Genomic DNA, 13,479 nt, shown 5'->3' with positions numbered 1-13,479 from the left:
CATTAACAACCCTAACCAACAAGCCATTCAACTACAATTTGATCTAATAACACTAAACAAGCAACATTTGCTAGTAAGAAGATTAACCTCATATCCACAACATTTCACTTCCTGAATTTACATGCCCCATCTATTCAAATGATAGATGTGAATTGAATTTAATACACTACCCAGAGGAACTAGAGCAACATTTCAAAGTGAAATTTTCCTAAATTTCAAGGTAGAAACAGCAACCCAATAATGTGAGCAAAATAAAAATAGTAAACCCCAAAGAGATGCCATAAGGCTCAAAACTACTTTAACCACCATGTTTACCAAAAGGAAGATATATTTATAACCTGCCTCACTCTATCAGATGAAAATTTTCACACGTTGAACCCAAACTCAAAAATACTCTCTTTTTTCTATCTTCTCATACTCCTCGGCACAGTAACATACATGTCAAATATAATAATAATTTTTAAAAAATAAATACTTAGCTTACATGGAAAGGGAAAAAAATGGCCACATACAAAGATACACAATATGCATGAAATTTTTAATGGCTGAACCACAAGCACCTGATAGGTAAGGTGGTCACACTGCCATGAATTCATGCAAGTTTGGCTAGGTAGCCAACTAATATATTATTGAAATACCATTTTCACCAAATGCAGAGCTACATACGATGCATGTCACCGCATCAATATGGATAGGACTAATTTGTAGAACTGGTATGCAAATTGTAATCACTCACGGCCTTTATCAATCTCTGATCGAATTCTTCACAAATGACTTTTTTGCCTTTCCACCTACAAAGTCGAGTTTCAATAGTCATGTTCCCAAAAGGGGTGAGAATTATTCAAAGTTGAGTAGCCTTGATTTATGTGAGGCAACAAAAGTATACATTCATTTGCCGGGGAAAGCAAATCTTGACCAATCTTTCTGTCGATTCACAATTCGGTCTTTTGGAGATGGTGTCTTCGCCACACCTGCCTGGCGCATCATCTCTGCAATATGCAATTTCAATTGTCATGCTTCAGGGAATAATTTAATCGCCCAGGACCTGGAATCCAATAAACACAACAGATTGCATATATAATTTATTATTAGGAGGAAATGTTGAACTTGCCTCGTTTCCTCTCAAGTTCTTCATAAAGCTCCTCTTCCCATCTTCGCTGTCTCTCAGAGAAGCTTGCACTGCCAGCGAAAAACAATTTTTCATTTCAAGTTTCGGAAAGAAAAACATTTCATCAAAGCAAACATACACTAAGGCTGGGTTTTTGGATCACAGATGCAGGTATGGATTTCAAAAAGGAAAGGAAAAGTGAGGGAAATAGATTCCAAATCTCTACCCAAATTCATGAACCAAACACAGCCTAAAGCAATGATCAGACATCAATTCACAAACCTTGGACTAATCAGCTCCCGCGGAGCATCAACAGGAAGCTCTTTCCATTCACTAGGTTTAGATGGATGTACATCTGGTAGAGTTTGATCACTTTTAGCACCAATGATTGATACACGCTGGGAATGAGTCCCAGAGGTAGCAGTATAGGCAACATCAACAGCTGCAGAAAGTCTTCTACTAGGCAACCGTTTGGGTGACCTACTTTTGGGAGGCAAGTTCAAATTACTTGCTAAGTTCTCTTTGTTTTCAATCCCAACAGGACTTGGCGAACCAGCTGCATTCAATGAGTTGTAGAACTCTTCATAAAGAGGTGTTTGCAGCTTCTTCAAATCTAAAGCCTAAAGCAGTTTTCAGAGAAAGTGAAAAGCATAAGATACTTTAAGAAACAGAACTTGTCCATTTTATTTTATTTTTCAAATTAGAAAGGAAAAACCTGTAAAAGCAATAATACCTTTTCATCAAGGAATGCTCTAATTTTTGTCTCAGTAACTTCATCGTCCTCCTCAGCTACTAAGGGACCACTTGGAAACGTGAAATCATTGTTACCAGATGCTTCAAGGCTATTAGCAGCTTTATTAATTGTTTGACCAGCAAATAAGTTCGTCCTACTTTTCTCCAACTCTGGACTTTCATCAAACTTGTATGGCAAATCATCATTGGGCTCAGACATAGGATTAAAACTCTAGGTTATCAGAAACAAAAAACCCATTGGTTGTTAGAGTTTACTATGTCAGCAAATATCAGAGGGTATAAAGACAATATATTACCTTATTTAAATCATGAGAAAGTAACACCGAATTAAACTTCATTGATGCTCCAACCACAAGATCATCATTATCATCAATCTGACACATATCATCATCACAATTGCTTGATCCCCAAAGGGGCCCTCTTCCTGAAAACTTATCAGGATATATAGTCGAACACCTCACACTATTACCAACATCCTTCAATGGCGTGTAGGTTGTCCTGATAGTAGGGTCCATGCTACAGCATCAATGCATCCTCGAGAGTGAAAATTACAAATAACAGACAATAATGTATTTGAAAGCATCCAAAATCATTTATCAGAACACTTACGAGTTCCTAAGGTCCATCTCAGGTGTTGTCATCCATTTTCCAGAATTGTCCTGATGATCAAAGATTAAAAGATTGGCAAAGAAAGGTCAAGACAAAGCTACATAATGAAAATTTAGAAAGGCTTCGTGCAGTTAATACTGACCATAACTGAAGTGCGCAACACAGGGTAGGTTTCTTGGTACTCTCCGGTTACAAATGGATGCTGCAGATTACAGTCCAAAAAAACACATACAAAGAATTTACATAAAAATAAAAAAAAAATCAGTGACAAAACTTCTATTATCTGACATTGTGCATTCAGAACCAAGGAGTGCTACACTACAAGATAGCCACTATGTACACATGCATATATATGAGTTGCGGTACGGCTTAATGTATAAGAAATTGATAAGTCAAAATACCTGCAGCAGATCTGATGCAGCAGACCGTAAGTTTGGTTCCCTGCCACCACATTTTGGTCATAGAAGGATTACAAAAATAAACAAACTTATAAAATATTAATTTCAAATTTATATATCCACAGATTCTATCTACAGATACTTTTTTTAAGTCGGGTAAGAGTGAAGGCTTGATTAGAAACTAGACAGAAAACGACAAAAAAAAAAACTGGCATTATGAACATACTTCAGCAAACATTTTAACAGAAAATCCTTTGCCTCAAGAGAGAGATGCTCGGGGATGGGGGGATGAGATTTAGTAGTCCCAATATGGAAGAGAGCAGCTACCTGAAAGAAACACCAATTTCTTAGTTCACAAACAAATGGACAAACACCTTACCGAGTTCAAAAATTTTGTAGTCAATCATACAAATTGATATTTCAGTATGAAGGTTACAAAAGAAGGTGGCTTTAACTACCTCCTGATATTGCTGGCTCCAAGGAGGCTTTCCTGTAGCCATCTCGATAACAGTACATCCAACACTCCATATATCAGCAGAACTGGAATATTTGATATCAAAACTAATGAGCTCACAAACAATCACAAAATAAGGATTGCAATAAATGTGATGTAAATGCATGTGAGTAAGTTAAAAGAGTGCACGCATTTATAACATCAGTGAAGAATAATAACTTTGTCCATATTGAGGGTGTTGCTAAGGTGACATGGGTTAAGCCAGTAAGAAAAGGCACGGCAGCAGATGAGTTATAAAAACCATTGCCCTTGATCATGCAAGGCATCAAAAGAGGAAGGTAGACAATTCTGGAATTTCACGTTGAGCACAGTAAATAATCATATTTAGGGTTAATTTGTCTTAATATTGTGGTTTTTATTAGTTAGTATGTTGTTCAACAAAACTCTTTAGATTTTATTAAGTTTTAGTGGTTCTTTGGTAATTGTAAGTTTTACTAGACATGGGTAGTAATTTTGATCAGTAGGTCATAACATGAGTCAAATTATGTTTTGGGGCATTATATATGTTGTAGGTTTCAGGTAGTGTTGGCTATTTCCATATGACAAAACTTGAGTCCACTGCATTGTAGTTAGGGATGTTTTGTAATGAGTTAGTAGTGTTAAGCTTAAAGATTGCACCAGAGATGCAGACATTGGTCAAGTTGCTTTAGTTTAGGACAGTTGATTTTTAAATTGCATTAAAATTTTGTCTACATTCTTATTTGAGTCCTGGAACAAGAATCTGATTTGATTTGATTTGATTTCTGACCTACAAGCTAGGAACCCAGAATCGTTCTTCTATCTTTTAAAACCCTAACCCATAAATTATTAATAAATAAAAATATCCTTTCTGTCAGGTGTTATTGTGAAGATACCCACATCAAGTCAGTCCTTGCCAGAAAATGGAGAGCATAAAACTCATTCACAAAGAGAAAAATTGTCACGGTTTTCGAAACCTCATACAGGTCCTGGTGTCACAGTACTTTCCATGAATATATTCTACAAAAACTTAGATCCGGGTTTATAATCTAAGAAAAACATGTGAACTCTGGCAAAAAAGGAGTCCTATATTTAACCTCAAGAGGTAGGGATATAAGTTTTGTTTGATTCTTATGTAACTGGTTCTTGATGGTTATTAATGACCTAATTTTCATAAGATAGCATATAGGAGACCCCCTCTGTAACCTATTGGAGTTGTGGACGCAATGCCACCATTTAGATGACTTTCATAAAATGTGTCGTCTGTAAAAATTAGAAATTTATAACTATCACTTCAAGACAAGTTAAAATTGATCAGCTGTAAGCATAGAATTGTGTGAATGTACTCACAAACTATGCCCAGTTTGAAGAATAACTTCAGGAGCCATCCAATATGGAGTACCCTTCATTGACTTGGCACCAGTTATAGTAGCCTGTTGAAACATACATACCTCAGGTACTCATTTTTTCACAGCATATGATCTTGGAAAGATAGTAAAAGAAATCACTAGAAAAAAAAAATTAAAAATAAAAACAGAGGAAACGGTGTTCCATACCAGTTCTACAACTTTCTTTGATGCACCAAAGTCCGCAAGTTTTATACACCCCTTATTATCAACAAGGATGTTGGCTCCCTAAAAGAAGCATGCCCATTGTCAAACATATATGTACACACACACATATATATATATATATACACAACTATATATAAATAATCATCTATGTGTGTGTGTATAGAGAGAGAGAGAGAGAGAGAGAGGGACATAAAGACACAGAAAAAAATATATTCTTGGTAGAAACCATTGACAAGAAGGCGAAGGTACCTTGATGTCTCTGTGCATGATACCATTCTTGTGAAGGTATTCCAATCCCAACAACAATTGTTTCGTGTACATTCTTATAACCTGCTCAGCAGACACATCCAGGGAGAACTTTCAAACTCCAAACACCCAAATTGCATAGTTTGAAAATTAAGAGTAAGATATTTAAGTATCTGTTTTGTGTATATTCTCATAAGTCTACTTTGAAAACAACTTCCAAAAGGAATTTCAATATTTATTAAGTTCAACAAGCAGGTCTTTGCCTCCCAACCAAAGGCTAATTCATGTGCATATGACCTGCTTAGCAAATAAACTTCGTAACTCAAAGCAGAAATTTGGGTAATTTGAATGAGTGGCGGTTACTTACAGACTCTGGGAATGAACCAAATTTTCCCAGAAGTGATGAGATGGATCCACCCGGAACAAATTCTAACAAAATATTCAATGATTCCTCCTCTCTAGCTGTTCCCAAGTATCTCTGGAAGAAAAAATAGGAGACAAGTAAGTCAGACAACTAACCCAAAAAGGTACAGTAAGACAATAATCCTCAACAACCACCGTTTCAGTAAGAACCCAAATCAAATACTTACAACAATGTTAGGATGTGAGAGATTCTTAAGAAGCTTCACTTCTTCCTCGAGCTCTCTAATGTGGGCCTATTAAACAAATATAAATGAAAAGAGCGAAAATGCAATCCAGACAAACTCTGATAATATACTTTAGGGTTTAGGGAAAATTATTCAAACCTCGCAATACAAAAATCTATTTCATACAACAAATGCAATGCTTCACATAGAAATTGTAGGAATCAATAACATACTGTTTGATTTATAAGCTACAAATCCAAATAAAGCAATCAAATTTCACACCAATAAGCCTGAACCCTAACCTGTGTTTTCTCTTTTGAAGCGTTGTTGGCCGCAATTGAAACCTGCACAAATAAACACCAACATCAAAACCAAAGCTAGCATGGCATCACCAATCCTTACCCTTTAGCCATATCAAATTTAAATTTGAGTAAAAATGCTCAAAATATCTCGCCACACCTTTACTCAAACTCATACCCAAAATGAGTTTTACCAAATCAAGGGATACCCTTTTTTTTACTCAAATTTCTGAAGACAATTTGGGATTATATAAGAGCATCTCCAACCCTTCACCAATTTTTTTCATCTAATTTGATTCCAAATTTGAGTTAAAAGCTTGATTTGATATAAACTACTCCAATCCTTTCATCAAATTTTCATCAAAATCTTTTTAAAAACTCTCTTCTATCCCAAATTTCTCATTTCATCAAATTTGATGGAAAAAAATCATCTCCAATGCTTCATTTTCTAAAATTTTCATGAAATTCAAATTTGATGAAGGATTTGATGAAAATAATTACTCATCCTTGATTTGATGAACATTTTTTGAAAGGATTGAGGATGATTTTTTTCATCAAGTTTAAATTTGATGAAAGAAAATGTGAAGGATTGGAGATGGTCTTATCCATATCAAATTAAAATTTGAGTAAAAATGCTCAAAATCTCTCTCCACTTCTTTACTCAAACTACTCATACCAAAATGAGTTTTACCAAATCAAGGGGCACCCTTTTTTTCACTCAAATTTCTAAAGACAAGTTGGGATGATATAATAGCTTCTAAATTATGATTGTGCCACTTATCAAATTTATACTCAAATTTGAGTTTGGCCATTAGAGTACTCTATACCAAATCAAATTTTTACTAAAATTTGAGTAAAAATATGAGTAAGGGCTGAAGAGGGCCTCAAAAACACAAATAACACAAATCAATACCAAAAGAATTTCAAAAAAACAAACACAAGAACATAAAAATTAACCTGCTTGACAGCGATGAGCTCTCCGGAATCAAGATTCATACCCATATAAACCCTTCCAAATGCTCCGCAACCGATCAACTCACCTTTCCTCCACCGGATCGGCTGCGCATCGTCTTTCTTAATTCTAGTCCCATCGGCTTTGGCAATCGGTGGCAGAGCTGGGAGTGGCGGCTTCGAGAAGAGACCAATTCTCGATTTTCGAATACTCGAACCAATCTTCTCAACGAGCCCTCCTAAACCACCACCACCACCACCACCATCGTCAGCGCCGGTGGGCTTGAACACCAGAGATCGACGAACTGAGCCGATGAAGTCTTGCATCGGCGATGGTGATCGATGCGTTGTTGTGGCTTCGAATGTGATTGACTGATTTGGGTCTCTGAGAGCGAAAATCTAGGGTTCGATGATTTGCATTTCGTATGATGGAGTGACAGTGAAGAAGAGAGAGAGAGAGATTTGAAGGAGGGAAAAGGCTATAGGGTTTTTTTTTTTCAAAAAAAATAAATAGTAAATAGACGTTAGAACTTGTATGTATTCAGAATTGTGGCCATTGCATTTGAATTGAAATAGACGTTTTATTATTTTCAAATGTGTGCATATATTATAAAAATTCTTATCACCTATGCCCCTTCAGCTTATTTATTTATTTTTATTTTTTTTAAGGCTATAAAGCGTAATCAACTTAAAATTATGTTTGAAATTAATTCGTTAGGTCAACAAATAAAACTTAAATACATTCTTAAATTGTTTGGTTCTATTTTTTCAAAAATACTTTTTAAAAAATTTTACTTTCTTAATTTTACTATTTTTTTATTTTTATTGATTTTTTTTAATATTTTAAGTAATTTTTTTACTTTTTAGATATACCTAATATAAATACACCTAAAAAATAAAAAAAAATTGTAAAAAAAATCTTTTAAAAATTCACTAAATACCAAAAATACAAAAAAAAAATACAAGAATTTAGTACATTTTTTGTATTTTTATGTATTTATTAATTTTTTGAAATATTTTTTCACAAATTTTTTACTTTTTAGATACATCTAAGTAAGGTGCATCTAAAAAGTAAAAAAAAAAATTTAAAATTTTAAAAATATTCACTAAAAATAAAAAAATACAAAAATCAAAAAACTCAATTTTCAAAAAATTTAATCCAAAAAACTCAAACCAAACATACTGATTAAGTTTTTAAACTAACTTTAAATAACTTATTATATAATTGGATAGGCTTATATGAATGGATTGGGCTTCTCTTCAGCCCATGATCGGATTGGAGGATACTGTTGGACCCTTAGAGGCCCACCATGAAAGTCATTCAATGTGTAAAACTCGTCGAGTATTATATGCTTGTAAAAAATTACGTTGATTGGATATCGATAACTATCTTATTAGATCAGATTTCTATCAACTGTTTATTTTTTCGCCGTCCTCTTTTTTTTTATACAAAACTAATTTGATTACATAGTTATCAATATCCAATCAATATAATGTTTTCTATATGTATAGTACTCGACGAGTTATACACATTGAACGGTTCATATTATCAAAACAGTACCCGTGGACCTAACAGTACCCTCTAATCTGATTATGGATTAGATGGAAGCCAGCCCCTATAAGAATTATCAATAATTATGTTACTATGGCCAGGTGTATTAATGTAGGAGCTAAGAAAGAATGGGAGTTCGCTAGTTGCAAATTTCAATCTACAATTCATAAATTAAACTCCAAGCATCAATATGATAAGTATGGTGTTTAATAACATTAGAGTTATGACAAGACAGGGGTGCTAGATAGAGCCTCTTTCTCTTGCCGATTTTTGATGCCCTATTGCCACTTTCCTCCTAACGTCTATTTAACAAGTTCCAAAATCACTTTTATAGTGTAGATTCGAATTTTTTTCTTTTTTTATAATGTTTATGGAGAGGAATTCGATAACTTTTCCCATTATTTTCTACATAAATTTTTAGATTTCAACACTCACAAAATAATTCTTTTACTTATTCTCTTTTATTGTTGCAGGTGTTTTTCTTATCAAACTTCCAACTGTGACCGAAGTTCAAAAAAGCAGCGTCATTGGTATTAGAGTTAGATAGTGACAGTAGTGACGGCGTCGGTAGATTCAACTCGTTTGGGAACAGTATAATTTAGTAACTTTTTGGCTATTTGGCTAAAAAAGTAGGTAAAAAAAACTTGTATGTTTGGGATGACTTTTTGGCTAATTACGAAAAGATGTGCAAAAAGTAGAGAGAAAAGAGAATCTTTGACTTTTTGATATGAATTGTTGACTTTTTGACTAATTTAGTAACTTTTTGACTAATTGACTAAAATAGCCTCTTGTCAAACGAGATATTGTTTTTTCAAACCACATGTAAGAAGACTAATGATTTTTTCAGAACTGTAGCTAATTTTTATTGTTTGCTATTTGTAATTTGTGTAGGATTTCTTATTTAATCATTTAGAGCCTTGCTATTTTTATTTTTCTTTTGTAATATTTACTTTTATTTTAATGTAATTACGTTATAACTTTAAAAAAAATAAAAATTATGCCAAAAAAAAAAAAGATAGATGAACTACCTTTTAAGATGGTTGCAGTGGTCCAAATCTTTTTAGAGCTACACAACATCTCCGCCTTAGGATGTTTGACTTTTGTTCTTCATTACGGCCAAAAAGTGTGGAGAGATAACCGTTCACATCGGGCCATCTGGGATATATGGGTTAAAAGTTAAAACTTAAAAGTCGAAAGTTAATTTTTAGGAGTGATTTAGAATATTTCAAATAAGTATTTTTTTTGATTTTTTATAAAAAATTTATATAAAAAAATAAAAAAAAGTGAATAAAAAAATAGAAATAAGATGTTGATAGATATTAACTGATGTGACAAAAATAAGTATATGCATGTAAAAAAGAGTCTAGATCCTCGGTTGCCATTTCTTGCGACAATCCTTGCGGCCCTCCCCAAACGACGTCGTTTTTAATTTATTATTATTTTTTTTTTCAAAATTAGAGTTTTTCCCATTTTTTTCATCTTTCTCTACCATCTCATCTATCTGTTTAGCCCTAACATAACAGAGACGAGAGAGAGACGGAGAGACGACGACGACAGAGGAACACGATGGAGAGAACACGAATTGAGAGAGATGGTAGAGGGACGCGACAACGAAGGATAGAGGATGGCGGAGGGACATGACACGACTCGACGGCAAGGTGAGATTGCGGCCATGACGAGGTCATTTCAAATTTTTCTTGTTGTTATGTATATAGGTATATATGAAAAATCATATATATCATATATACGTATATATTTAGATTTCATATATAAACGTCTATATATTTCATATATATTTCAGTTTTCATATATATTTCATATATACGTCTATATTATTGCTGTTATATACAATCCAGATTTCATATATTTTTCTTTGCTAGTTTCTGTTTGGTTGTTAGTAAGTTCTGGTTTATTTGTGTGAATTTTGTATTCATGCCTTGTAGGTGTTTGTTGAAAGTTCTAAAAAAAATGATTTATTTTTTTGTTTTTTTATAACCGAAATGACATTATTGTTTGATTACAGCACAACTAGTAAATTTCATTTGCTAAAGATACATATAATTTTTAGGTAGATGCTTCCCATTAGATATCATCCATGTCTTTCTTTTTAGCTACTGGGGTTATTCCTATGCTAGTTTGTTTAAATTAATAAGCAACACTTGGTAATGATGGAGTGAGACTATATTAAAAAGTGTATTAACTCATCCAAAATTATTATAACTTCATTATTTTAAATCAATTAAAGTTAAATTCGGACTCAGGTAATGATGAATTCAAATCAACAATCTTGATCCTTCGGGTTTTGCTACTTCTATCCCTTGTTGGAAAGGCTCACCTGATGGCCTATGATGTGGTACTCTTGTTCTTTCGATGAGCCTTTGAGAGATTGGATCAAGAGTAATTCAAAGAAAAAATCATCCTTGAATCATCGATTGGCTTGGTTTGTTGTGTTTATTACATCTCTTTGGACCATTTGGAAAAACTGTAACAAAATGATTTTTTAGAACAAAACCACAAACATAGTGTTAAAAACCATTTTTGATTACTTTGATGAAACCCTTTTGTGGGGGCATATTTTTGTGAATGACAACACGTGGCCGAGGTGACACCGAAGTGCCGGCCGAGGTGACACCGAAATGCCAGCCGAGGTGCCACGTGTCTTGGTCATGGCGCCGAGGTGATCTTGGCTAGGCCGAGGTTATCTGCGGAGATACCAGAATCCGAGATGAATGGATAAGGGACAAGAGTCCTAGAATGAGGGAGGACCTTAGTCTGGATAAGGATAAGGCTCTTAGGGAGTTTATCTCTATCTAGCTGGGAGTCCAAGATGAGCATTGAGCCAGAGTCCATTGAAGCTAGGCTTCTATAGAGATTAGGTTAGTGCTGGTTATAAAACTAAGGCACCCTTGTGGGTCTAAGGTACGCTTTTTGTACTCTGGCTTGTGAGTGAAGCACTGTTTACTATCTTTGGGAGATAACTGAGTACTGACTTGATCGTCGGAGTACCCTCGAGTGGACAAACCACCCCCGGAGTCTTATCTTTCTATGACAAGTTGTTCGGGAGAAATCTATTTTGTTGGTGCTCTCCAGCTGAGTACCTGTTTGGCAGTGTGGTCAAAAATCAGCACACACAATTTGGCGCCGTCTGTGGGAAACGTAAAAAGAATAGATGGCCAACGACGGGCAGAAAGAAAGAATTGGGAGTGACATCCCTAGCGGGAGTGGTAAAAATGCCAAACCTAACGTAGAGGAGGACAACTGTAACGAAGAACCTTGGGATAAGAATCCCGGAGAAAAAGACGTCGACCAAGAGGGAGACGTACCGAAGAAAGCATGTCAGGGCGGGTATTACAACAAAAGCGACCTCTATTTATAGAAAGTTAGATGCCTGCGGAGAGATGGCGAGATGAAGGAAATGGCAAACAAATTGGTAGACCTGCAATCGGTCGTCAATTTCATGATGCAGAACAACGTCATGTAGCCACTATTCCCATTGGAGGACATGCCGATTCCAGCGGCCAAGAACAATGCCAGAAACGGGGGCATAAAGCAATCCCTGCAGTCCCCTAGCATGACAGGGAGATGGAGCATTCTCACCGGCCTGCACGGGAGGTCGGGCAAGGAGAATCGATGAGAGAAGAGTCTCAGAAGACACATCGTGCCAAACAAACCTACGCCAAAGAACATCGGCATGTTCAAGGAAAGGAGCTTTGCTTTGACACGACGAATGGAGAGAGGTCACAATGACACCAGAAGTAGCGCACCAAAAAGGCTGAAATCCGTTGACAGCCGAGCTCCTGGATGGACCAAGGAGGATTTGAGGGATTACCTCTAGAGGAAGCGACAGGATGCTGAGGTGACATCTTCGGTTAAGTCGAGAACACCGTTCTTGGTGGAATTGGACAAGTTTGAGGCCCCAAAAAAGTTCCACATGCCAAGATTCCAGATATACGACGGTAAGTCTGATCTCAACTTTCATGTCAGCTTATACTTGAACTCAATGGCACTATACACCGAGAACGAGTCGTTGCTCTGCAAGGTGTTCCCCTCATCCTTTGGGGAAATCGCATCAGATTGGTTCCACAAGTTGTCGAAAGGAACTGTGAAAAGCTGGGAAGGCCTGAGCGAGATGTTTGTGGCCAGGTTTGTTACAAACAAGCTACAGCCGTTGAGGGTAGACTTCCTGATGGCTTGGAGAATTGGCGAGGATGAAAGCCTCAGGACATATGCTAAAAGGTATTATGACGTGTTTAAAAAAATACCAGGGTGCAACCAAGAGGTGACAGTCGTGTCTTTTAAGAACAGCCTGAACGATGACTATCTGCTTCGAAAGTCAGTGGTAAAGACATTGCCAAAAAGTATGAAGGAACTTATGGCCAGTATTGAGAAATACGCGAGAGCGAAGGAAAACGCGCTAGTGACAAAGGCGTCAAAACAAGAGAAGATGAACGGATCACCGAAGCGAGGCCGGGGTAATACAAAATTTAATAGAAAAGAAATAGGACTAAGGGCTGCACAGGTAGTCACCACAGTATTCCGGATCTCGGTTTACAAAGTCCTGAAAAGAATCAAGAATCAGCCTTACTATAGAACACCAGAGAAGATCCCTGGTGAATTTATGAAAAGAAGCCTGAGGAAGCTTTGTGCCTACTACAATAAGGATGGGCACCTGACTTAGGAGTGTAGAGCCCTAAAAACACATTTAGAAGACCTTGTGAGACAAGGTCACTTAAGGGACCTGGTAGACGAGGCTAGAACAAATGAAGAACAAACAAGGCTACCCTAGGCATCAGCAACACCACCTCCACCAGCACCACAACTGCCAGCAAACAGACCTCGAGTGATCAATGTAATTCACTCAAAGGTCAATGAGAACAAGATACGTTGGGAGACTCAGAGGGTGAAACACTTATAGCATGTGTATTAGGTC

At 36.0% G+C, this 13,479-nt stretch overlaps 2 protein-coding genes across 3 annotated transcripts; one reads left to right on the top strand and one right to left on the bottom strand.

The window, feature by feature from the left end:
* Nucleotides 1-258: 258 nt before the first annotated feature.
* Nucleotides 259-7,575, bottom strand: LOC114316885 (mitogen-activated protein kinase kinase kinase NPK1). Of its 2 annotated transcripts, none has more exons than XM_028263574.2 (18): nucleotides 7,004-7,575; nucleotides 6,050-6,091; nucleotides 5,751-5,816; nucleotides 5,528-5,638; nucleotides 5,164-5,244; nucleotides 4,897-4,974; nucleotides 4,691-4,773; nucleotides 3,327-3,408; nucleotides 3,095-3,195; nucleotides 2,872-2,911; nucleotides 2,613-2,672; nucleotides 2,471-2,520; nucleotides 2,158-2,359; nucleotides 1,842-2,072; nucleotides 1,391-1,728; nucleotides 1,112-1,179; nucleotides 887-989; nucleotides 259-791 (listed from the first exon to the last, which is right to left on the bottom strand). In XM_028263574.2, the coding sequence occupies exons 1-17, from the start codon at nucleotides 7,322-7,324 to the stop codon at nucleotides 889-891; spliced, it is 2,055 nt and encodes a 684-aa protein (XP_028119375.2). In that variant the 5' UTR covers nucleotides 7,325-7,575; the 3' UTR covers nucleotides 259-791; nucleotides 887-888. The 2 variants fall into 2 exon arrangements, with proteins under 2 accessions (XP_028119375.2, XP_028119373.2); XM_028263572.2 differs by having other exon boundaries at nucleotides 2,158-2,377; nucleotides 7,004-7,561.
* Nucleotides 7,576-12,735: 5,160 nt separating this feature from the next.
* Nucleotides 12,736-13,227, top strand: LOC145795624 (uncharacterized). Its single transcript, XM_082880463.1, has one exon. The coding sequence runs from the start codon at nucleotides 12,736-12,738 to the stop codon at nucleotides 13,225-13,227; it is 492 nt and encodes a 163-aa protein (XP_082736589.1).
* Nucleotides 13,228-13,479: the final 252 nt, after the last annotated feature.

The sequence above is a fragment of the Camellia sinensis genome, chromosome 7, assembly GCF_055761805.1.
Source record: "Camellia sinensis isolate YWXY chromosome 7, ASM5576180v1, whole genome shotgun sequence".
In the NCBI taxonomy this organism is placed as follows: Eukaryota; Viridiplantae; Streptophyta; class Magnoliopsida; order Ericales; family Theaceae; genus Camellia; species Camellia sinensis.
Note: the sequence above shows the minus strand (reverse complement) of the source record. Positions and strands in the feature narration are given on the sequence as shown.